A 27,355-nucleotide genomic window follows, 5' to 3' on the forward strand; every position below is an offset into this window, starting at 1 on the left:
AGGATAGTGTAACAACACAACAGGTCGTCCAGGGAGGTGGTGGAGGCCACATCCCTGAAGACATTCAAGGTCAGGCTTGACAGGACTCCAAGCAATCTGATTCAGATAGGGACGTCCCTCCTTACTCATGTGAGTTGGACTAGATGACCTCTAGGGATCTCTTCCAACTCAGAGCATTGTATGATTCTAAACAGACACTTTAAAATTCACAAGTAACTGCAATTCCACATCTTCAAACTCCTGCAAAGAGGAACATATCTGAATTTCCTAAAATGCACAGGTTTCAGATGACAATTTCCTCTTTAACTGAACTGCTGGTATTAGAAAGGTGGGAAAACTTGAACTGAAAGTAGCACCATGGTAGTCAAAGTCATATACAGGAATCATTAGAGAATGATACTGGACATTAGCATGCTTATGTCTTACACTAAACCCCTAACATCTTTCCCCAAAACTTTCATACTCTTCAGTCACTACCAATTTTGTAAGTCCACATTCAAGGCAAATTGACTCCATTTGTTTTTCTTCGGTGTCTTATGATCATGAGCCTTACTTTCACTGAATCTAATTTGTTCCTCCCCATGTTGTTTGAGGTAGGTTGTCTGAAAGCAGTGATAGTACTCTTTTTGTCTGCTCTGGATAAAGTAGGAGATGAGAATGGAAGTTAGTTTTCATGTTCTAGAATTCTCATGCAGTCTTCCCTGCAGATGCGAGCTGACATTTGCTTTCACTCAAGTTTTCACTGAAAGGTTAAATGAGAAAAATGCCACAAAACCAGAAAATATTATCAGGTTTTGACTTGAAAAAGGAAGCTACTTAGCACAGACACACAAACACTTTTATACCATCCTAAAATTTACAGCACTTACTACCTCGACTGGTATTTTGTCAAGGGGCACAAAAATTGCTTTGAGAACTACACCAAGCTATCCAAAAACAGAGTTAAGAGCAGTAAGAAATGGCCAGTAGATTTAGAAAATTTCATTTCCTCATAACAAATGGGCAAATGTAATTGCTTTAACATTGCTCACGGCTGCTTCTGTAAAAATCTGTTTGAGAAGACAAGTTGAAGTTTGCATATTGAGTATCTGTACCTTGCAAACTGACAGATTTTTTTTTTTAAAAATTGCTATATAAGAACTTAAATCTAAAACTTCACACAGCAACATGCTGAGCAGGAAATCAGGGCAGGAACATCACTACATTGACTCAGGTTTTGGCTAATCACTGGTGTAGACAGACTAAAGCTGCACTGTCCATCACATTCCACTGATACTAATGTTTAGGAAAGGATCAAAGGTCCACAGAATCACAGCAGCACAAAATGCTAGGAGTTGGAAGAGACCTCAAAAGATCATCTAGTCCAGGTGCCCTGCCAGAGCAGGATCACCTAAAGTAGGTCTCACAGGAACGCATCCAGAATTTTGAATGCCTTCAGATAAAGTGCCTCCACAATCTCTCTGGGCAGCCTGTTTCAGTGCTCTGTCACCCTTACAGTGAAAAAGTTTTTCCTTATGTTAATGTAGAACCTCCTATGCTCCAGCTTGCACCCATTGCCCTTTGTCCTAGTCCTACCATTAGACATCACTGAGAAAAGCCTGCCTCCATCCTCCTAACACTCACCCTTTATGTCTTTATAAACATTAATGATGCAAATCAATTGATGGATCAAAGAATGGAATTCTCCCTTTTTTATCAGTTTTCCTTTGATGCAGTTGGGGTTCAGAAACAGCTAGGAGGGAGACACGGCAAACCTTCAGAACTAGCTTACAGAGGGTGCAGAAGACAGCAGTAATAGGAAAGACTTAGCTGCAATATAGATCAAACAAAGTCAGCAATAAAAAAAAGTTCATTGGCTTACATAGTGTGGTACTCAGCACAGACAACAGCTCCTACCAAATCTGCCTGATCATGGTTTCTGTAATTCCCAGTTCCAAATGAAAACGTGTGGCTGCTTTTATATTCCAACTTGGCCTTCCTTTCTGTGTACTGGCAATTAGCATTTCTCCCTATTATAGTCCAATGTCTATGTACCAGCTACTAGCAAAGCTAATTATATTACCTGTCTTCGCAAACAGCACCTCAGCTAGTTGTATAGACAGCTGTCTGAACAAAAGGGTACTGTAAAATATAGTTTGGCTGGCCTAAGTGTTTAATCTACTGATATTTGTTGCCGACGATTTCTTTTTTCCCATGCTGAAGAAAAGGTTATCTGCCCTAACCTAACTCTAAAAATGTAGTAACAACACAGATGTTAAGTCACTTTCATGAGATCTACCACATACCTCTTTGAATCTGACATTATTTGTACCCCTGCAGTACCGAGCAATCTTTAGCTTACATCTCCACTATCTCATATTAGCACGACAAAACACCATCTATTCAGTTAAACATACTTAACTAGGCATACACATTCATCAAAAGGCATGATTCAAAGCTACAGCAGTTCATTCCTGTTTGTGAATGCCATGAACTAAAACTTGGAAGTCCCGATCTTGTTTTCTTGCAGCAGAAAATGCAAAAGTTCAGTAATTCAGTAGGAAATAATGATTTTTCTCCAAAACACTTCCCATAAGTGTAATATCTTAACCAATGTCAAATAAAAAGCATAGGTATGAACCTGATTTGCACAGGCTGGCAGTGACACTCATCCTTAAAAGAAGCTGGACAAGTTTCTTCTACAGAGGACATAGAATCAACCATATTGGAAGAGACCTCCAAGATCATCCAAATCCAATCTAGCACCCAGCCCTATCCAGCCAACTAGACCATGGCACTAAGTGCCTCGTACAGTCTTTTCTTGAAGACCTCCAGGGACGGTGACTCCACCACCTTCCTGGGCAGCCAATTCCAATGGCAAAACACTCTCTCTGTGAGGAATTTCCTCCTAGCATCCAGCCTATACCTCCCCTGGCACAACTTGATACTGAGTCCCATTGTTCATTGTTCTAAAAGAGCCCTGGATTTCAGAGAAGAGATCTTTACAGAACTGAAAACAGATTTTTCTCCCAGAAAAAATAAGAAAAGCCAAGTCAGCAGCTGGGGACTCACCCTCCAAACTTATGAATGATCCTTCAGGTGTCTCTGATTCTTTAGATTTTTTTTAAGCAATTGATCTTACATGCCTAAAACCAGGCTGGTTTCCTCTTTCCCTCCAAGTCCAAAAGCAGACCTCTTCTTCAAGCATATCCAATAGCAAAAGATTATTTGCTCAAAACAGTAACTGTACCTTATCTCTCTGCCTCCATCATCCCCACATACACATTCAAGAATGCATTCAATCCAATAAAGAAATGTTTGTGTATATGCATATTTAGCATAATATCAATCAGGAACATGACTTCTTATAATCATAACTCTTTCAGGAACAAAGTTTACATAGGATCTTACACAGTACATTCAAAATCACTACATCAAATACTAACTACAGCATCTGAACAGAGGAAAATTACTTAAGTAACTTTCCATATAAGGGGACATATGCTAGAAAATTAACACATCAAAAGAACCAGAAGAGCAGGAGATACAGGATACAATTAACCTGTCTAATACTGTGGGAAAAAGAATAAACTCATTGAACAACTTCTATTTACTTCAGATTAAACTTTAAGGATATCCACAGGGGACACAGAAATGAAAGGTGAGGTACAAAAGATACTCTGTTATAGACTAACATCTGAGCCACCCATTGCTCTTTTCAGGGACACGAGTTAGTTTCTTCCAGTTTTGCAGTGTGTCAGGCAAACAAGTCCTGTTGATGAACAGTATGCTTCTGTTGCCTTTTCTAAAGCACACTTCTTCCTTGTCATATATGCAATAAACTGCCTACAAAGGCAAAAACACAGATACAAGGCAGGCCTCTTCAAAGCACTTTATTTTCCTCTTTCCTCCCAATCCCTGACATGCTAGCCCAATGCTGTCAGATAAAATAAAGCAGCCAACAACAATCAGCATTACCTTCATTTTTCTCTCAATGCTAGGAGATTCTGGAAGGATAGCACCTCAAAGTTTAAGAGCAATTTTTCCAGGATGCCATGGAAACCAAGTAGAAGCAAAACATTTCTTTTCTTGTTGTCCATATGGTCTCTTCAGATGCAGATTCTATCAAGGAGTTTTCACTCTCTGTTCAAAGTCAGGTGAAGAGCAGTCTGCAAACATGTAAGCTTCTAAATGGCAAGGTCAAACAGCACAGAGATGGTGCTCAGGACTGAGATATAAAAGGCATGCAATATAGTTCAGCCTCAGTCAACAGGGAGCTGGCTACAAGTCTTACGCTCAGAGACTGAAGACAGACAGCATGCAAGAGCAGCCTATGGAACTCATGAGCTAACTGCTTCTCTGGGAAACTTGTCCTGCCGTTCCCTACTCTCAACACAACACCATGGGTTTCAGCAGCTGAAGTATGTACCTCAAACTCTGACAGTCTTCACTGGACTGAAGATTTACCACAAGACAGATCTACTCCCCTAGTTGCATGTTCAAAAAACCCAATAAAATCAGAGACTTCTAAATACCCTGCACATATCATGACAAGTGTGTACATTGACAATAGCAGTTCCCTAGAGATTAACTAAACAGGTGGAACAAAACCTGAACAAAAAAAACAATGTAGAAAAAATGATTATCAAGTGGGCCCACAAGCTCCTAGGACATGGATGTCTGTAAGATGGCATTCTTGAGAGGACAACTTCGAATTCCTACACTGCTTTCCTCTGTAACATTGTTGCAATTAAAAGTTTTCTGACTCCTGTATTTTGTAGTTTCTCATAATTCCCTTAGAAATATAAACATAGTGCTTCAACTGGGAAAGAAGTTTGCAAGTTTGAAACTCCCACAGCGTAAAAGTACCATGTTTATTACATGCCTGAGTGAACTAACAGTGAAGTTATCTGTATTTCATCTGAGAACAACGTATTTGAAAATATCTTAGGATTATCTCACAGAAACAGAAAACACAACACTATCCTGAACACCTCCTGAAAGAGAGGATCAAAATTACTATCCAAAACACAATAATTTAGGAAAAGAATCAGAGGTCTAAGTAGCTAGTAACATACTGCACCATGTCATGTAGCAGGCAGCTATGAAGTAATGATGTTCAGTCACTTGGCCTAGAAATTCCCACCTGTCCTTCACTGTTAATACACTATACTTAAGAAAACAGTTGATACGCAATTACTTTCTAATGTTTAACATACTACTGAAATGCTGCAACTGAAAACTAGCACTGTGTCTTCCAAAGCAGGAGCGATGCCAAGATGTTAAAGACCTTTGTTTTACTTGCAGTTACTTGAGGAATAAAAATACTAAGTCACCTCAATTTCATCCTACACTATCTGTATTCCTTTTTCTGTTTTGTAACAGTAAACAATATCATGCAGTGGGTTAAAAACACACTCAGTGCATTTTGTTTGTATCATCCTTAACACACCGCAGAAATCAGAAGTATAAAGATACTTTGTCCTTTGATAGGAAGCCACACGCATGATAATAGTGGCTGATTTATCCACAACAAACCGGTTTGCTAATCACAGACTGTGATCTCACAGAAGTCCATACTTTCAAAAGGCATAAAAAAAGCTTGGCATATATATTTCAGGACTAGTAACAGACAAGATATTTGAAAAGTACCTTTATTTCAAGTCTTCTAACCACTGTTAGTCATAGTATGTATCACGAAATCTTTTCCTATCAGATGATGTTTACAGCTACTACAGGGTTAAGTCAAATAATTTTTCTCATGTAGTTCATCATCCTAAAACTGGACAAGTGGCTGATGCTACTGCAGGAGTGGGCTGTTTTGCAACTGAAGTGCAGCTAAAAAAACAGGTGACATTTTGATTAACCTTCTCAAACTAGTGGGTATTTGTGTTACTGAAGGGGAGAGATTAGCTCTGCAAGACATTTATCTTGTCCATGTTTCTTGAAAAATACAGTAACTTTACAAAAAGATGACTCTTGGAATGACAGTTACAGGACCTTTTAATACCTCATTGCAAACTGAAGCTGCCTCTGGACAATTTCCCCTATAAATCACACATCCATCTCAAGAAATCCAGCAAGACAAATATGCACAGGATATACAACATAAAGTGCTCAATGCTGTGAAGTCACTACACCCAGAACGACCCCTTGTTGCCACTTAAGCCACATATACCTAGCAGAAAACTGGCAAAACAGAAGATACATTGAGTTTGATCCATGGCCCTAGTATTACATAGGTAGGGCATACAGTGTTTCCTGTAAGATATTTTAAATGAATGTTTAAAGTCACAGAGGAAACTTCTACAAGCAGTGTATTGGGGAAGAAAACCAAATGGAAATTGTGCTGTGACTGTTACACCATTTTGCTAAATAAGTAAATACAAGTATGACAATGACATCATTCACAGAAGTTACAATTTTGATAAATACAAAGGGAAATTCATAACTAGCAAACAAGTTGTGAAAATCCTTGAAGAGTTTCACTGATCAGTTACAAGAAAAAAAATTAGTTAAAAAAAAAAAAAAGAGAGCAGTAATACTTGAGGTGCCTAATTACAGGTCTCTGATTCTCCTAACATCCAGAACAGAATGGGTACCACACATTAGATATTATTGATGGAAAATCTGAGCATGTAGGGAATGCACTTAGAACAAGATTCAGAATCTGATTCCTCAGCAATGCTGCCTAGAGCTATACAGAAAGAACATGTGAAGTTCACTCAGAAGTCCTAAAGTTGTCATCATTTTGCCAGTGATCCACACCCAGAATGTGCATCTGAACGCTATGTTCAGAAGCACTCATGGCTCACATGTTATCAGTTAACAGCTAAAGCACTTTCCAGGACATGCTAAGTGTTTCTGCTTGTCACACCACCAAACAGGAGTCAGCTCTGGTCTACCACCATATGCCCTGTGTTACTGCTTATGAAAAAGATCAGTTTCAAAGGCTTGAGGAACATTGGCATTCAAGTAAACATTTATGTGGACTTTTGCTGCAAGGAGAGCTGTTTCTTGGGCTGTTCGTGGTTACTGGCCAAAACACTGAACAATTCTCACACGATGAGCAAAAAAACTGATGATGAGCTCCATTAAAAATGTCTTCCTACCACTGAAGAAACTTACAGCATTGTTAAAAGGGCTGCCAACAAGGCAGCTTGCAACAGGCACAATCATTTCAGAAGGCCTCTACTCTCCTACTGAGACACATAGGGGATAGACAAGATGACGCTGATTTTTGGTTACTAACCGTGCTTAGATAATGAAATGGTCTGCAAGAAAGGAACACGGGACAAATGCAGAACATTAGACACTAGAAATTCAGATACAAAGGAAACCGAAAGATACAGAAAGGCTGTAAAGACCTGTAAATAAACTTTGGTGATTGGAGGCTGTGTAGCCTCTGAACACCAAGGCTCAGATGGCACTTTTGGAAGATATAGCTGGACACCATGAAATTAACACTTGAGATATCTATTAAAGAGAAAATATTTTTTTCAACCAACACTTTAGAGTCAAACATTGTTTTGAATGCTACTTTCCATGTTGCAAAGCTGAAAGATTCCACATTAGCTGCTATCAGCCTTTTGTTATATTCAATTTCAAAACTACAATATGACTGAAAATGTCAAGTATGAGAGGAGTCCCACAAAAAGAGAAGGTGAAGACCAGTTCTAGGATACAGCTCAACAATTCAGCTTATCAGTAACTTTGAAATTCTTCATTTAAGTAACAGTTTGCTTCATCAGGCTTCTATCCAGTATCTAAGAAAAGATAACCCAAGCATCTGAAGAAATGGTTGGATGACCTACAAATACATGCAAAGCTTCAAATGAAAGCTTTCAATTCCTGACCTTCTGAGACTTGCCTGCACATTTTGGAATTAAAAAAGTGCCACTAATTGGGGGATCTTTTCTGAACAAATGCTGAAGTCAGATTACTCTGCAGCACTTGTTCAAGGGGATTTCCCCAATTTCATTGTTCTTCTGCCAATTTTCAAGCATATGCAGTGAGATGTGAACTTGCTCCAGCTCCCGATTGTTCTCATGTATCCTGCCAGTCTGCTTTAAACAATGGGAGTGTGACAGAAGCCAGCAAAAGCTGTTCACAACAAGGCTATGGCATTGTAACCAGTAAATTTTAGAAGCTTTCCACCAAATTGTCAATACTGACAAAGCACAACCAACATTATTTTTCTTGAGTGATCAACATGCCTTCTTAATCGTTGTATGAAGTCTCAGATAGAGATGTTCTTCTTCCTAGTTAGACACTGGTACCAGGATCCATCAAGTAGGTAAACTGTTGAAGCAATCAAAAGTAGCAATTTTCCATTTGCTTGAAATTTAACAGCCCCAGCAGCAGTTGCTACTCTGACAAACAACTAATAGCATGTGAAAGTCAAGCAAGCATTCATACTTACTTTTATTTCTGACTCTTCCTGATTCTTAGTGCTAAGGTAATCCTAATGAGGAGCAACAGCAACTTGAAAATTAATAAGTTCCACAAATCCCAACAACTCACTGCCTACAGTTTTGCTTTCCAGATCACTAATACCCAAATAGGCACAATATCTGAAATTTACACTCCCTATCAAATAAACCAGGGAGATGAAGTGGCATTATGACATATCACAAAAATTCATCTCAATTTGTAGACTGAAAAATGATAGTAAATTAAAAATTTGTAAGGGCACCTGTGAAAAAGCAGCACAGCCAAGATCAGAATCCACATCTCCACAGCCTTTATCCAATGATCCAGTCAGTATACAATACAGTCCTCAAAATGCAACAGTTTTTCCTCCTGCCTGGAGAGCCAAGCTCCCTTGAACTCTGCAGCATTTTGCTACTGGCTAAGTATCTTCATGTGTTGGCCTGTCTCAAATGATATGCCAGTACTTTCTGCTTGGCACACCAACTCTGCAACAAATTAAGGTGGGTAAATCACATGGCTTCCTGAACAGTATAAACTTAAGACTGGCCACCTTAAGTATCTTTGTTCAATACTCCCAAGATTTCAAGGTGATATCAACATCATAAGATGGTGTAACATGAACTATGTCTACACTAAAATTTAGCCTTATTTACAGCAATTAAGTTCTCGATATCAGCTTCAGCTGTGTGACACAAGTTAACAGTTACATTTTAACACTTTTAATAAAAATTACACCTGAACACAATCATTATCCTTAATTTCAACCAACACTGTGACAGAAGGTTAGAATTCTTGCAGTAGACCAAGGCCTGAGCTGCTGTGTCTCAGCAATGCACAGCTCCTTCTGTATACAGACACCAGGAGTAAGGGCTTGCTACTAAGTGGCTGTTTAAGTAGGAAGTGTTGGTAAAGGAAAAAAATTCCACTAGATAAAAACAAGCATCATCTTGTGTTTGTATTAACCCTCCATCCTATTCTATGTATCATATACACTGATGCTACGAGTCAGTGTATATGAAGAAACTAAATTAAGTTTAGGCTACACTATGAAGTTGTGCAAGGAAGGAATAAGGAAAGAGGGAACAGTATTTAAATTATTGGCTTATTCTGCTTTGATCATTCACTGCTGTCTGTCCCATCCCCATCCACATTGGATCCTCTCAATGAACAACATCTCAAGTCAATACTGACCATCTCACCAAACACTTCTAGCAGAAAATGCTCCAAGCTCTTTTCAGAGCAAACTTTCAAAAAGGCATTTACTTGAAGTCAGGTATAGGAGGAAGTTCTTGACAGAGAGAATGATTTGCCATTGGAATGGGCTGCCCAGGGAGGTGGCGGGTCACCGTCCCTGGAGATGTGCAAGAAAAGACTGGATGAAGCACTTAGCGCCATGGTCTAGTTGGCTGGGTGCTAGGTTGGACTGGATGATCCTGGAGGTCTCTTCCAACCTGGTGGATTCTAGGATTACAATGTTGTAGTTAAAGGAAATGTGTAAGGAGAGTTTTTAAACAGATGCACTGGCCCTGTCTGCCAACATCAGGATTAGAAACTAAGTTCCACAAAGACTTAACATGAACCTGATATGAATGATTTCCCACTTATAGGTCAATGCAGCATCTAAATGTATTCTGCAATCTTGCCCATGAACCTGTCACTTTACATATTTAATTAGGGACAGCATACTTCTGTCTATCACCACACCGTCTTGAATATTAATAAACTAAGAACTGGACCCATTTATCTTTGAACAGGAAACGGTCTTTGAAAACCATGTGCCAAGTTCTGCCACTCCAGCTCTAACAAAAGTCCCACAGAAATCAATAAAACCTAAGACAACTCTTCTTCTCTCTCTATACAGCTGCTGCAACAGAAGTCTGCAACATCAGTTGAAAACTGCTATTGTAACAATTATTTAAAATAAACTCTGAATACATGAAAAGATACTGCAAAATATCACCAAAAAAAACCACCTCAAGTCAACTGTTTTGCACACATCACTCTCAATAGCAGATTGTTTCTCTTGTAGGACACCACTTTTTCACTTTTTATGTTCAGGTAGTGCAGGTGGACTTTCTACACCTAGTAAGCAGATGCACGGCTGTTTTCCAGACTTGAAATTCAGGCTGCACAACATAATTTACTATGAGGAAGTGAGGGATACATTGAAATATGCATGGAGCCAACTGAAAGATGAAGAGATATCAGTAAAGACACTGCAAAATATCAATAGAAAAAAACCCTGAAGTCAGCTGTTTTGCACTCACCACTTTCAATAGATTGTTTCTCTTGCTGGACACCACCTTTTCACGTTGTATGTTCAAGAAGTGCAGGTGGACTCCATATACAGGAAGTCACTTGCAAAGCACACCATCTTGTACTTACTGCCCTGAAAAGGCCAGAGTCTGGTACCACAACACTTAGAAAGTGCAAAGAACTTTTTATTCTTTTACAAAGAATGTAGAGACAACATTCAAGTCCTGTCATAGTTACAGGACTGAGAAGTGTATGGATAATTTGATCCTCCTGCTACACCTTTCCAGACAACACATCCAAAGTCCTCACAGCATGAGCTATCAAAAGGAGGATCAAGGGATTTTGAAGATAATCTTGGTCAGTGCTCCCCAAAATCTCAGTCATTTCTTGACATACTTCCAGGAAAGATCTCCTTGACTTTGTTCTAAAGCATTGTTTTTATTGAAACTTCAAGACAAAAGCAAAGGGGCTCTGCTTCATCCTAAATAATTCTGTCATGAGAAAAAGGAGTAATCTTATCAACAAATAATTTACAAGCATGCTCATCCTCTAATCTCAGCAATAAAAAATGTGTTTTAGAATGTTCTGATGTACTGTCTTAAAATTCTACACTTATTTTAGAAAGCTTAAGCTGTTCAATTATTGTCTTCATTTATAGAACAAAGTAAATGCATTTAGACTGAAATACAGTGTGTGGTTTGAGGATGTTCTTCATACAATAGCAGATATCACATCTCATGAGCCATAATTAAGAACCAGTATTCATTCACCTGAACAGTGAATTATCCCAGCTCTGCTACAAGCTGACTGACAGTGTCAAGCTCCCTTTCTGAGAAAACAGGCTTCACCTGTCTGAATACCAATGTTAATTTTTTTAGGATCTACTATGTCTATGCAACTAACTTCAGCTGTCCTCTTAACTTGCTCATATCTTAGAAGCATGCGTTAGGCACTCTAAGTTTTCTGAGAATTTTCCTCCCCTCAATGCAATAATGCAATTGTTGAAATCACCAACATCTTACAGCTTTAACTTGAGGAGGAACTAAGAAATTTCTGTACTGCTATCCTCCAAAGTAACTTATTTCAGCAAAAGTTCTTAAAGCTTGAAAACAATCTATTCTGTCTTGACAAATGTGCTCCACTAGTGATCAAAAGCATCCTTAAAACTAGGCTACTGTACGCAGCTATGCAATAATTTTCTTGACAATTATTACTAAGTAATTAGAAAAAACAAAACATGGTAATTGCTAGCACAGGTTATGTTCAAGAGAGCATCTGCTCTTTACACTAAATCAGAAATCACACTCATCTATGTGAGGAAACAGCTATGAAAAATGTCATAATTTTAACAGATTTGTTTGCTCTGAAACACCAGCACCAAGCCAGTTGAGTCATCTTTAAGGGCAGCTTTTCCTTGCACCATTCACTTTCACTATTGACTCTTTCATAGAAATTTCCATCAGCGCTACTAAGTTCCAATTATGAAGCACTGCATTGCCTAATAAAGAACTCATCTTCAGGAAACAGTTTTAACATGTGCTGTAAGTTATGTCCAGGCTGCTTATCTTATCCATAGTGCTAACTCACTGCAGGGAATGAAGCCCTGCAGGATATACAAGAAAAGGGAACACACTAGCATAATAGAGAAATTATTTCTTTAGAGAATAATGACTATGTCAAATGGTCTTGACTTCACATGCTTGATGACCTCTCACCAGATTCTGAAGCTTTAACTACCCGAATCTTTGTAAAATACGTTGGAAATACAACAAAAGCAAGATATACTGGATTTTACTGGATGTAACAAGCAAGTATAAGAAAAGCTGTCAGTCGTCTACAGTATTGCTAACATCAGAGCAGCCTTTTTGGCTTGTAAGGCACATGGAAAATAAACTGTTATAGCCATCAGAGGCAGTCAATATATGCTGAAAGATTTTTATTTTAAGAAAAAAAGTATTAAGAAGGCATTCTGAACAAAATGCTTATGTACCATCACCACACTATTTTGTAAGAAGAATCAGTAGATTCATTCCACAATAGCAGTTTTAAAAGCTATCTTGACAAATGGTTGAACTGGAAAATACAGAAAAGATATGGCTTTTAGCTATTGCTGTTTCATTCTAAAACTAAACACTAGTGTTGGTGAAGTTGGTCTATAAGTAGCTCTGAATTTCAGTGCTAAACAACTAATTGACTAGTAGCTGCTTGCATCATACTCTCAACTCTTCTTTCAATCTTTCATATTCACAAAACCACAGAATCCATCACAGAGTTTTTTTTAACCTCTGGATATCTAACTGCTGACTGTAAATTCCACAGATTGTTCTCCAAAAAATGCCAGGATTTGAGGCCCTCTATTTCTTTCATCAGAACTGGGAGGCTACAGAACACAAAGCTTCTGAAAACCAAGAATTGTAGCACAAGGATGTTATCTCCATGTTAAGCAGGAAGGACAGAAAGCACAAGACTATGTTTTATACATACCTATTCAATTGTAAAGGAAAAAAAAACACACAACACATTTTTCAGATAATACCTTCTAAAACTCTAATGGCACAGCAGGCTGGAAAGCAAAGGTTTCATAACAGTATTAGCCTTCTCCACACTGAGAGGCAACTGCTGCATTTTACTGAAGACTCTAAAGCACTCACATAGTAATAGCATCCCAGCAAAGAATCTCTAAATCAGGATACAAGGAAGCTTGTTTCAAAAAAAAAAAAAATCTTACTTCAGCCAGTAATCTCCCAGATCACTTTTCATCAATCTTCCCACTTTGCCCTTACATAAAGGCAGTGATAAAATTTACCTCTTCTGCAGAAATGCAAGACCTCAGACAAAAGCTAAGATCCAAGTGCTAAGTGCGGTTTCACAGCTTCAATAGCAAATTTATGTAGTAAGTTATATGTAACTCCTTCCATTAATGGTCTGCTGCAGAGCAGTGAAGGGGAGAAAGACTTGGGAGTCCTGGTGGATGGAAGGATGATCATGAGCCAGCACTGTGCTCTTGTGGCAAGGAAGGCCAATGCCATTCTGGGGTGTACTAGAAGGGCTGTGCTTAGTAGGTCAAGTGAGGTTCTCCTTCCCCTCTACTCTGCCCTGGTGAGGCCTCATTTGAAGTAATGTTTCCAGTTCTAGCTCCCCCAGTTGAAGAAGGACAGGGAGCAGCTTGAAAGAGTCCAGCACAGAATCACAAAAATTATTAAGGAAGTTGAACAACTTCTTTATGAGGAAATACTGAGGGAGCTGGAGTCTTTTAGCTTGGAGATGAGAAGACTAAGGGGTGACCTGATTAATGTTTATAAATATGTAAGGGGTGAGTGCCAGGAGGATGGAGCCATCTTGGGGATGCCCAGTGACAGAACATGGGGTAAAGGGGTAAGTTGAGGCATAGGAGGTTTCTTGTGAACCTGAGGAAGAACTTTTTCCACTGTGAGGGCGACAGAACGTAGGAACAGGCTGCTCAGGGAGGTTGTGGAATCTCCCTCTCTGGAGATACTCAAGAACCATCTGGATGCATTCCAGTATGATCTTCTCTAGGTGATCCTGCTTTGGCAGGGGGGCTGGACCAGATGATCTTTCAAGGTCCCTTCCAGCCCCTGACATTCTATGATTCTATTAACATCAACAAAAAATTATCTGTTTGAGAACCATGTCTGTTAAGTCATGAATCAAGAAGCTGTCTGAAGATGCATTAAACCTCTCTACAGTAGTGAGATGAGTACACAAACATCTGGAAAGAGAAAATAGAGGTATACTGTTACCTTTTATCTACTCTCTTCTCCCCAACTACAAATAGCCTTAGTCAGAGCATGCATATGAGCTGTGTTTGCTCAAAAGAATATAAGCTGGAGCTACTGAGATTGATAGAAAGCACCTATCCCTTCCTTATCCTTCTTTGTATCTTTAAAGAAAAACAGTATAGATGAGATCTTGTATGCCTTGGATCAGTATTGCATCATGCAAGCAATGTCAGCAGCAGAGCAGGGAAGCTACCAACAAGGAGAGGAGATACCGGATTCAATGGGTAAGTGAAAGCAAAGCGCAAGATGGAATATTCTGAGGAAGAGTAAATGAGCTACAATGTGTGACAAATGAAGACTATGCTTGTACCTGTGTAATACTTCATATACATAGATCATCACAATTACTGCTCATCCTTCATGTAAGGCAAAGCCCTAATACAGTTGCTCTGTCACTCGAATGTTGGCATGGAAGCAGAATTCAACCTGTGACACAGATGTACCCAGTTACAGCTCAGGAAGGAGAGTAATTTCTGCATTTGTTTTTAGAGTAGTAGAGATTTTTAAAAATATAGCAGGTACAATAGTCCAGGACAACACTATCCCAAGCATGTCCTAACTAAATTCTGTTGTTGTATGCACATTTCGAAAAGCAACTGCATCTTGCTGTTTCACTTAAAGGATGGAAGAAAGCATGTATTGTATCTATAAGACAGGAAAGTCACACAATCAATCACAACAAAATACTGGGATATTGAAACTAGTGACTTTTTCCCTACTTTATATTCCAAATTCCCTGTACTGCCACCACTGAAAACATTTCTTAAATAGACTATGAATGCATCCAACTGACTGTTCAACTCATGGCATAGTTTGGTTTGTTAAAGGCTTGTATTTCACCCACCACCAGTTACAAAGTGTGTATTTCATCAGAACTATCTGTGTGAACAAGAAAGAACCTGCTCCATTATAAGACTTAGATATGTGTTTCTTTGCTGACTGCTTCCTGTGCCTCATGTGTGTCAAAACTGCAATGGAGAGTATAAAAACACAATCTTAAATTCTAAAACATATAATGAATTTGGTAGAGCAGTGAACTCATGTGCCAACATCTATTTTCAGGATGCATAGGGATTATATGATTACAAGCCCACTAGGTTGCTGGAAGGATTCAGCAAGATAACTACAAATTACTTAGAAGGCTAGTGTCAAAAGGACCCCTGTACTTATTTAGCCTCTGCTCTAGATTACTGACCCACTTATGAAGAGCTAAGTACTCCTGCTGTGTGATGCCAACACCCACCTCCATCTGTCTGCTTCTGCTTTCTCAGAACCTCTGTTAGTCTGTGTAAGAAGTTGTGTTAATTACCACATGAGCAGCTTTTGCACTGTACACACAGTATCAGGCTCACTTAGTATTTAGTCACCTTGACAAGCAGTGCAGAAATAGAACAAACCTAATCACTGAGGGAATATCAGTGACAAAACTAATGCAGATTTATGAAATTAATTCAGCATTTGACCAAGCTGCTCTTAGTTTTGAGAAAAGCTTGTAAGTTTAGTCACTAAGTTTCAGTGATGAAAAAGCATACTAGAATAAAGTATTATATCCAATTCTGCAAATCTCCACAGGAAACAAACTCGTGAAACCACAACTGAAACTTCTGTTGAAGAAATAATGCAACAACAATAGGGGAAATAGAAGCGTCCCACACAAATTAATATTAATACTTCTCCCACACAAAACCAAACATAACTCCCCTTCCTAAGCGGAGTAACACTTAGAAACTTAGCCCAGCTGTCACATCAGAACTGCATCTCAGCAGTGTAGCACCTCAAACTTCCCGCTGACTAGGAAGAAAAAAAGTGTTTCAAATTCATAACTTTAATATTATTCCTGTTGATCTGCAGATCTTTGAGACACTTAAAGTGGGTCTCAAGCAGCAGTTTCATTAACTTAGTAAACCCAAGAACAATAATTACCAGAAGTCGTTAGAGTACTGAGTTGACATTTGCTAGTTTTTCGGAATCTGGATTACAGCTGTCAAAGTGAAAAAATGTAAACAGTCCAAATGCCAGCTGGCTGTGCTTCTGGCAACCCTAGTATCTTCTCATCCATTAACATCAAAGCTATATCTTCATTTAAAATTAAATTAAAAGAAAAAAAAAATCACTTGAAGAGATCTCTAGCTATGAGTTTACTCTAAGGTAGTGAAGAAAGGTAAAACGTAGGTCCAGTCCTTTTAACAGCTCACCGAGCCTTAGATGAAAACAGGACATAACAGCCCAGCAGGAACTACTGGTCACAACGCGGCTATACAGAGTGTAACAAACTTTCATATTCTGACCTCTACTAGGTCTACTTTTAACATGTAACACCATACAAGACTTACACATACTCAAAGACTAAGAAAACAAGTATACAGAATCACAGAATGCAGTGAGTTGGAAGGGACCTTTAAAGGTCATCTAGTCCAACCCACCTGCCGTAAGCTGGGACATTCCCCCTAGAACAGCTTGTTCAGACCCTTATCAACCTGAAAAGCCTCTGAGGATAGGGCCTCTGCCACCTCTGGACAATCTCTTGAAGTGCTCCACCACCCTCATAGTAGAGCTTCTTCCTAATGTCTAATCTAAACCTACCCTTCTCTAGTTTAAAACCACTGACTGATCCTTGTCTTAGTGCTACATGCCCTCATAAATAGTCCCTTCCCAGCTTTCTTGTAAGCCCCCATCAGGTACTAGAAGGCTGCTATGAAGTTGCCTCAGAACCCTCTCTTCTCCAGGCTGAACAGCTCTAACTCTCTCAGTTTGTCTTTGTAGCAAAGGTGCTCCAGCCCTTTGTAGCACTTCTCTGGATCTTCTCCATCAGGATCACGTCCTTCTTGTGTTGAGGACCCCTAAGCTGGACACAGTACTCCAGGTGAGGTCTCAGCAGAGCAACAGAATGACCTCTCTCTAGGTGAACAGTACTGTTTGCATATTCTCTTCTTAGAGAATTAAATTTAGATAACTGCTCTTCTGAAGTAGCAGTGTTTTCTGCCCCAGTACCCCTGCCGGAAAGTTCAAGAAAGACTCTTTAAGAATTACAGATACCCTTAAGCATTTTTTGGATCAAGTGAATCTCTGTATAGCTTCTGTCATACAAAATGCTTTCCAAACACAGTATTTTGTCTTTGTCATGGTACAGACTTGTCAAACACATAGAGACATCTCATGTGAAGAAATATGTATCCCTATAGGTTCCAATCGTAGTTTCCTGATACTATAGCTTTCTTGCTGCAGTGCGTTTTTTTTTCTGATTGCTGTCAAGCTTGCAAAAGGAAGAAAGCAGGACTGCTCTGAGGAAGAAAATATAAGCATAGGGCAACATTAGCAACAAAGGATGAATAGAAAAGAGAGAGAATAGAATTAAAGTGATCATTCATTCAGAGTGTACTCATGATTTTCCCAGAAAGCTGTGTCAAATATAATAAAGAATGGTAAAACCATTATCAGATAACAGCTGTAACACATTTGATATATTGAAATCATTACTGACACTAGTCACATCTAGCTTGCACTATGATTAATACAAAGTTTAAAAGCAGCTGGGATGAATGTGCTGATACAGGAATTAATGTCAACCTAGATGCAGTTCTCTCCTCTACAAATTACTGAGATGAGGGGTTAAGTGCCCAGAATATTCCTGTGCCTCTATTTCACAGAAAAACACACCTGTGAAGGAATCTGATACTTGTAGCACACATAGTGAGCTTGCACAGGCACCTTTGTGGGATTTCTGCATCATATGAATTGAAAGCAGATTGCATTATACTTATAAACATAACCCTTGCCTCTCAAGCAGCAGTTGCTATGAATTAATTTGAGAAAGTCAAAGGCATAGAATGCAAGTCATTCACCTAAATGTATAGCCATGCTAGAAGCAGAAAAGCATTTCTAGAAATACTCCAATTTATTTAAAAAAACCCTTTTGATCAGAAACAAGTAATAATTACAGTAAGTAAAATGATTTTCAGACAACATGTCTGCAAATCCAAAATTCCACTTCAAGTGGGAGAATGTATGCAGCTTGTAAAATTTACACAAAGCTACCAGATATAAGTGAAAATTAGATGACTGAAGTGTTGACCAAGGAAAAACTAGGCTGTGATTCTTCTCAGTTGGTTGTTCTTTTTGTGTGGGAGTTTTTTGGGTGGTTGGTTGTTTTTTCTTTTTAAGCAGAAGTTTAGGTTCAAGTACGCCACTCAGATTACAGAGTTATTAAATGAAAACATAAAGCAGTGCTACAAACTACGAGCTGTGCTAGGCACCACCAGAATACACATGGATTGGAATTTATGTGGTAGTGAAAATTTTAATGTAAAGACATTATTAGAAACTGACTTAACAAAACATGTAATTCAGTTGTAAGCCATCATTATACAAAAACCAAAATATGTTATAAAGAACTTTTGAAGAATCAAAAGCATGCAACTGAATTTTCAGTAATTTTTTCACAGGATAGCATAAATGTCCATTTAGTCATTTTGTAAGTGGTTGTAACAACTTTAAACACAACAGCACTTACCTTGGTATAGTTACACATTTAGTATTGCAGTTCTGAGTTGTAATTGCCTTCTCAAGTTCATCCAGCTGTCCTGTTTTCTTTAGCTTCTTGACCAAGCTTTTCACTGCTTTTTCACACCACTTTTCCTCCTGACCATTCTGCTCACCACCACCAGCTCCTCCAGAGCCACCAGCAGATTTTTTCCACCCCAGAAGTCTCTTCACAACTGGTGGAGTGAATGGCAATATGGACGACATGACTTTCACCAGACAGAATGCTCAAGTAATCAATAAGCGATTCCTGTCTGATGCCTAAAAACACAAACCAAAACAGGTGTATTAGCAATGAGGTTTCACACAAAACAAATATTTTGCTTAGGACTTTTCATTATGAAATACCACCAGATACTGCACCCTAAATCAAGCAAGGTAGTAGTCCAAATCATGGAGGCACTTCATCATTAACATTAAAACGCAACTTCGCTGCAGACTCTGTAATAGTTAATGAAGAGACTAACTACTGTTGGATTAGATACTTTTTTTTAATCTCATGTGTTATTTGGCTAAAGCCATTCTCAGAAATTGCAGACATTAATTCACTCGTAAGTTCAGTAATAAGCTTTTTCCTCCCTCATCTTTCAGTCTAGAGTTCAGTAACTGAGCCTACAGATACTGAATTTTTTCTCAATACTTAAATATTGAAAAATGTGATGGTTTTAATAAAGGGATATTTAAAATCTCAGTTTGCAGGCAGCTGAGTAGTAGAGCTGTATGCTTTTTATTTTGATGATTTTTCTTTATGTAACAACTACCTGATCAGGATGTTTAGGTTAAGTGAAAGACTGGAAAGATGCTGCAACTTGGGCTATGTTTAGCATTCATTGCAGTTAGCACGTCAAACAATTTAAAAAGAGAAGTGTTTGCCACTTAGGTGCAGAAACAAGATTTTTTCTCTTTCGTTAAGCTAGTTTCAGGTATTAAAACACAAGCCCTGAATCAACCACGTTACTTCGGACTGTTAGAAATTGTTTGAGAACATAACGGTTCTATGGATAGAGATATAGCAATGAAGTGAAAACCAACTTAATTTCCAGGTAGCAAATGGATTATCTGAACTTCAGAAAGTCATGCAAGTAAGCACAATCAGCTGAAAAGGCCTTGTTTTAGCTAGGAGCTAACAGTATTTACAGGTTACTTGATTTGAGCTTTTGATGGAGCTTACATGCCCCTCCATCCTGTACAAACACAGTCACCATTAATACTTAGAATATACAGAGCTCATCTTACTGAAACTTTCTATCTGCAAAACAGCATGGTTGATTTGGGACACTTTAAGATAGAGCACTCGTGGCTAATTTATGCCTTGTTGATCCTCCCTGAAACCATAAAGATATGACAAGTCAAACACTAAATTATATTCTACAGGTAACTTTAAATCGTAACTTTTCAACTTTCAAGAGCCAAACATTCAGTAGGAATGATATTACAGGTTCAACTAAATTACACCATCATAAACAAGCCTTTGTGAGCACCAAAAGACTAAAGCAGGACTTGTGGTTTTCTAGGATCAAGAATACTCTGGTTCAAATCAACTGAGGTGTAACACTGATAGCTTTATGCAAGCGAATCAAAACAACCTAAGTCACAGAATGGTTTGGGCTGGAAGAGACAAATCATTTAGTGCAAACGGCCCACTGTGGGCAGCAACACCTACCACAACATCAGGCTGCTCAAAGCCCCATCCAATCTAACTTTCAACACTTCCAGTAATGAAGCATCCACAACTTCTCTTGACAACCTGTTCCTGTGTTTCACCACCACAAAAAAAATATTTTTTCCTTATATCTAATCTACTGTCTTCCACTTTAAAATTGTTACTCCTTGTCCTGTCAGTAGAGGCCTTGGTTAAAAAAAAAAAAATATAAACCAACCAAACAAAAGAAACCCACACCCCAAACCTCCAAAGCATTCATTTTCACGTGAGACAGTAACATTAAGAGAACTTAAATTCTTTCAATAATGTTAAATTATTACAGAATTGTCCCAAATACTTCACGCTGTAGGCTTCACAGACTGCAAAGCACCGTGCTATAGTTGTGGCTGCAAACAGCAAGAAAAATAAACTGAATACCCAACAATTTCAAATTAAATACTGACTATGATAGTCAGAGCACAGTTTCATGGAGTGACAAGTCAATGTCACAGCTTCCTCCCAAAGGAAGCCCAGGTCTCCCTCCCTTCTTTCCTGTGGCATCACCGCTAGTATCTTTCCACAAAGCCTAAGACAGATAATCAAGGAACAACTGATTACTGAAGGGCTTTTTTAGTTCTTTCAGGTTAACAGGCTGCCCCAGCACCCTCATAGGACTGTAAGAACTCCAGCTGATGTCAGGTGAATCACAGAAGTGCAAGACTGAGGCTGGAGTCCTCCCTCTACAACAGCAGCGCCAGCATTGGATATGCAGCCTGGGCATATACTTTAGCTTATGTAATTTATTTTAGTGTCAAACTCAAATTAAGAAGCCATATTCTTTTCACGTTTGTAGCTGTTTGCAGGCCTGGGAGTGAAATACATTAGATCCCTAATCCAGTATAGCCAGTAGCTTCAGAGACAGAACAGGGGGTTTACATGGCTTCTGCTGTGGTTAAAAAAACACATGAAATTTCTGAAAGAGGAAACAAGAGTCACTGAGCTTTATCAAAAGACTTCAATTTCTCAGCAAGGCCAACGAGATGCTTAAGAAGCATAAGCCAGAATTTAAAAAAGACCAAATCAGAGAGGAGAGCCTCCTCTGCTTCAAAGATCATGTTTTAAACACTAGCATTGATGATGTAGTATCTGAACATTAAATTCAAGGTTGACAGATGCAGGCAACCAAGTGGCACTATCTTTGCTTATTCACACACCAATTATTCTCCATTTATGGAGCTCACTAACATAATACGTGTATTTGATGTTCTTTAGCTTCAATTTTGGGACCTTTCAAGGCCCCAGAATATTCCTTTGGCTGTCAGTCTTTTAAAAAACACTCCAGTATAGTGTCATTTACCACCAAGTTAAATTGTCTATTCTTCCAAGACCTCTAAACATTCTCAATAAATGTGCTGGTGTCCAATTTTGCAGTACTCTCTCCCTTAAGACATAACATTGATCTATAAATAATTTTGTGTATTCCCTGGTGGTCTTGAAGAATCAAGTTTTGCCTTTACAATTCAGCTGCACATTGAATGATTTAAGTCTTGCAAAATGAATTTAGAAACACCAACTATTTATTTTTTTATTTTTATTTGAACTCATTATTTTACATACTGAGAAACAAAAAAAAGCCAAACCCAAATCCCTTTCTTTTCCTATTCCCAAAAGACCTCTAAGCTCAGACCTAACTATTTCCAGGTATTTCCCTTATAGATGAATGATGAACTTCAGCAGATGACAACAGATTGCACAGGCTGAACTGGTAACCTGTGAAAACTATCTTTAAAAAAAACAGAACACAAAGTAACAATTATTAGTATGGCTTAGTAGCTATTTAAACAAACAAAATCCAATATAACATGCAGCTGCATGGGGATGCTCAAAATGAACTTCTTCCTCCTAGCTGTTGTTTCGCTGTGCCAGGGATTTGCTATGAGTATCAATAAGGATTTCACTGAATTATTCCAGTGGTGGCCTCATAGCCTTCAAAGGCTGAGCAGAAAGAATGTGACACAAGTAGGACAGGAGTTCATTCATTTAATACTTCAGCCAAATGCGATGAGTACTCACAGGAGAATATCTCATCCAGCTTTAATTTATGCAAAAGTGGTACCCAGCTCCAAGCCTAGAGGAGGCATCACAAAGTGCAAGGCATGGTAAGGTTGAGTAAGAGTAACTTGAATAAATGCCAATTACATAAGGAGAAAGTAGCAATAATTAGTAAGAAGTATTCTACGTGATCAGAGAAGGTGGCAAAAGGACATGCCACCCATGCAAGAAAGGTGCATGAACCTGGCTGGTGTATTTAGGCCATTCTTTTCATAAACCTTGGTCATCTTAAAACTGTTACAGCAAGAAAATAAAGGCTATATTACTGCCTATTCAGCAGCCATTTATGGACCTACCATTCATAAATTCATTAACACTTTTCTGAATCTGCCTCCATAACATCTTACAGCGGACAGCAGCAGAAATTAATTACCCACTGTTTTAAAGCAGCACTGTTAACTGTTTTAATGTATTCTTTTCCTAGTTTCCAAAAGTGATTCTCATTCTACTACAACTAGCTTTGCTGAGGAAGTGTTTGTATACATCTTGTCTGCAGGCTTCACAGGTCTGCACATCTGAATCGCTTCCTTTTCTCGGGTAGAGGGCCATCAGTCTCCCATCAAAAAGAAAGTATCTGGACACAGCTCATGCAGGTTGGAATCTCTCCTCGACAGATGCCAAGCCTTAAGAGGTTTACTACCTCAAATATATTTCAAGTACTTGAAGAAATTGCATAATCACTGATCTGAAGACCACAGAACAAAAAATCTATCAGACTATGGTTACCTTTTCACTTATCTTTCTGGTTATATTATCCTACAGTTCTCAACATTTCAACTAAAACTATAAAAATGAAAATATTCACTTAGAGGAATTTGGAGGTGGGAGGGCAGCACATGTCTGCAGTTGAATATCTGGCATAGGCTCAAATGAAAAACGAAGAGCCCTATATTTCCATTGGTTTCTGATTATCTACCTAGATAGTCTAACATTATGTTTATAATGGGCTTCGAAACCACTGTTGCATCTTATTTTTGACCAGTGAATCCCATCTCAATTAATGAGATGTCATCAGATGCCTTCAGTTTTACACAGCTAAACAAAGAATTTTGATCTTTGCTCCTAGAGGATCACCCTCACGTATGCTGTTGCTCATGACACTAGCCTCTTGCTCTCTTAGGCTTCTTTCTTTGTATACTTCCTTCATCCACAAGAATATTTTCCCCAAAACACACATGGAAAACAACTTTTGCAACACTCTAAGAAAAATATCCACACTACTAAAATAGCCAGATTAAATACATGCTAAAGTGATACTCCTTCTTCCTTGCACTACAGATCTTGTGACTTCCTTGTGGTCTACAGTCAAACATCTTCAAAAACTGTACACTCACATAGAGTCTTTGTTCTTTGCCATCACTTTTAGTACTATCCCTTCCTGTGCTCACACTGTTCTACAGAGGCTCAACACCACAGCCCAAATCTGATCTTTTATCTTCCTGTGTACTGTTTCTGACTTCCATTGCAACACATTGGGACTCTGAGTTTCAAGAGCCCTTTCTGAGTTCAACTATAGCTGAGTTGTTAATATCAAAGCTGTAGTGCAATACACAGCTGAAAAGTTCCACTATTGTATCCCTTTCTACATTCTATGCGCTCTGCCTTAAAATTGCAGCTTTGATTATCCAACGATGAGTACTCGTTCTGCTAACCAGAGGTACAAGTGTTTCTTCAGATTGCTGGAATACAGTAAGCATGTGCTGGTATTTCCAAAAGAGTAGAACTGGAAAACATATGAATTGCCTAACTTAGGTGGTATTTGTCTCATCTCTGCCCTCCTAGTTTATCTTTGTTTCCTGATGGACATGTGTTTCTACAGTTGGTCAGTGTCATAGCTGGCAACTTTTAAAGTCACAGCTTGAGTCATGTCTGCTGTTATTCCATTCTACTATGAATCTCTGGAACAAGTATTAAATACTAAGCCCATGACCCAGTAATAACTAAACATAAAATATGAAGACAACTTTAAGGGCAGCATGCTAAGCAGACTGAAAATCTTCAAAAGAGTATTTCCCTTCCTGAGCATCTGGAACATACTATAAACACACTGGTGATACCAAAAATATCAAGTGATTTCTGGCTAATTTATTCTAAAGACTTATGCAACATATTTCATATCAGTCTGCTTATTCATCTTAATCTTGAAATGAAGAAACTTGATCTCTCCTGGGTTTACTAGAAGTATTTTGACTTAGAGGAACTTCATTTGCAAGAGGTCTTCTGGAACAAAGGACAGAAGTTAAGCTGCTGAGGAAAAGAAGATTGAGGAAAATAAATTGTGGTATTTGAAAGAATCTACAAGCTTGTTCCCATCTTATTTCAGTCCCATTTTTGTGATTTTTTTTAAGGCAATTTTTTCATTAATCCTGAAAGTCAGACAAGATTTTTTTTTATCATTTCACCAAGTATGCAATGTTTCAGAAGATGAGACATTTCCATTCACATGCATCTCCATGTTATGGAGATGTTACTGTGGCCTCACAGTAAAGTAACATTAATTGAAGCACACTCTATTTGAGGCATCATCAACAGCTTACATCAAGCTAAACACTACCAAGAGCTGAAGTTTTAAAGTGTATAGCTTATGCAGTACTGCATATGTCTCCTATATTAAGCCAAAGCCATTAAGACTTACAGAAACTGTAAAACAAGCATTTAATCTTGCACTGAACAGAAGTAAAGCAAAACTAACTTATGATCTGCTTCTGGAACCTTTAGGCTGTGATATCCCAAACAACAAGTAGACAGCTTACTCTCAGTGGAATCTCAGAAATTTCTCTCCAGTGTAAATGATCTCAACTCAAAGAAAACTGAGTTCTGCATGAAATTCAAACCAAAATCAAGAGTCAGTCTTTTCCTTTTCAGACACAATACACTAACTAAATTGCTAAGCAAGACAGAAAAGAGAAAACATTTCACTTCTACTGCACCCACAATCCCCACCAAAAAACTTGCCTTTTGAGACTCCAGAAGTGCTAATTCTTTCTTACTCCCCTGAAAATGTGTATTAAAGACACCTGGTTTTATCAAAATGAAGAAGCTCAAACCTGCTACCATGTAAATACACAAATAATGCAAGAAATTAAGATGGTGTCCATCTTTGTCCTCATACTCACATCAGAATAGGATGGCTTCAAGTATTCCCTTAGTGGGTTTTTGGTGTTTGGGATTCTTTTAATTTGGGTAAGATGGGAGCAATGCCAGAGGAGCAACCTCTCAGCTCATCTCTTCAACCAATCAAGCCAGCAGTAGGGAGTGGCTCCAACAAGCTCCCTCCCAAAGAGCTCTGTCTGGCCAGCAGCCCCATCTGGTCAGCCTGCAAGCCAAAGCTCAAGAAATAAAGCCAAGGTCCTGGTTCAGCCTTGACAGGAGTTGATAAAGTCTGCAGCAGGCTGTTTATCATCTGTAGGGACAGCAGTTGAAGAACACTCCTCCTCTAGGTGAACTTTAGAATAGAAGATTTTATAACACATCTCATATACAGAATCAATCTAAACAGTTTTTAGGCTTATTTTGCTGTAGTATTGCAATCCACCTTGAAACTTTGCATAACTGTATTACCTTTACGTAACTCATTGAAAACAGAACTAGCCACCTAGTTTGAAAATAAGGATCTTCTACTCTAATGAAATTTGCTTATGAATCAAATTACAAAACTAATTTCTCATCCACGGAACTAAACTAAGCATGATCATGATGCTATGGAAGCTTTAAATCCTGGACTTTTATTATTAAGGATGACTGCAAATTACTAACAAATATAGAAATGAAAAGCTGCACTGCTGCTAGAAAATTAACGCATTGTAATATATTCATTTGTGGTATACTAAAATTGCATGCAATCAGAGACACAAAGTAGAGAGGTTGATTTTACTGACCTTTGATTAAACTGCTAACAGGAATGGTGTACTTTTAGCAACTCTCCTAAAATTGCAAAAGAGGAAAGTTACTACAACTGCAGTCATATACAATGGACCTGCTTCTGCACAGCATCAAACTTATTCCACTGAGCATTATGAATAACTTCACTGTATCACTCTTTACAACTAAAAGACCCTAACAGGCCCACAAAATCACTAAATAAGGACTCCAAACCACAGCAGTTTACACCTGTTCTCACTTCATCTGTTGCAACTGAAATTTTCCACGGGTAACAGGTAACTGTCAGTTTCATTACTTTACTCCTTGGCTATATTTGGCAGGCATACCAGCTACCTTCTTCAGTTTTCATCTGTAAAGTTTATCAGTTTCTCCACTTTGTTAAACCACTAATAACTGCATTTAACAACTAGTTAATGTAAGTTAGCTTTCACAACAGGCCTAACCTAAATATTCTTCAAACAGGCCAGCCCCTCTACTCCCATGATAAGAATTCACTCGGCAGCAAACAGTGTCTTGTGTTAAGCTTGTATGCTCCTGGATAATTAAACCAAGCTTGAACCACAGACTAAACTGATAGAAGATACAGGGACTGCTCTCTTGCCCGTCTTCCTGGTCTTTAAAAGCTACAGCTGTCGAACACAAAATGGATACAAAATGCCACGTACAACAAAGTCTTACTGTTTGTAACACTGTTTCTCTAGTAGAAGCAGAG

The 27,355-nt window shown here is 38.5% G+C and overlaps 1 protein-coding gene across 2 annotated transcripts in view; it reads right to left on the reverse strand.

The window, feature by feature from the left end:
• Window positions 1-26,685, reverse strand: part of SMAD2 (SMAD family member 2) — a 51,669-nt gene extending 24,984 nt beyond the window's left edge. For both annotated transcript variants that reach the window (XM_064176550.1, XM_064176549.1), the window contains exons 1-2: window positions 26,640-26,685; window positions 18,979-19,268 (exon numbers count right to left, since the gene is read on the reverse strand). In XM_064176550.1, the coding sequence (XP_064032620.1) occupies window positions 18,979-19,214 (236 nt within the window). In that variant the 5' untranslated portion in view covers window positions 19,215-19,268; window positions 26,640-26,685. The remainder of the gene's footprint in view (window positions 1-18,978; window positions 19,269-26,639) is intronic.
• Window positions 26,686-27,355: the final 670 nt, after the last annotated feature.

This window comes from Pogoniulus pusillus, chromosome Z (genome assembly GCF_015220805.1).
Source record: "Pogoniulus pusillus isolate bPogPus1 chromosome Z, bPogPus1.pri, whole genome shotgun sequence".
NCBI classification, from domain to species: Eukaryota; Metazoa; Chordata; class Aves; order Piciformes; family Lybiidae; genus Pogoniulus; species Pogoniulus pusillus.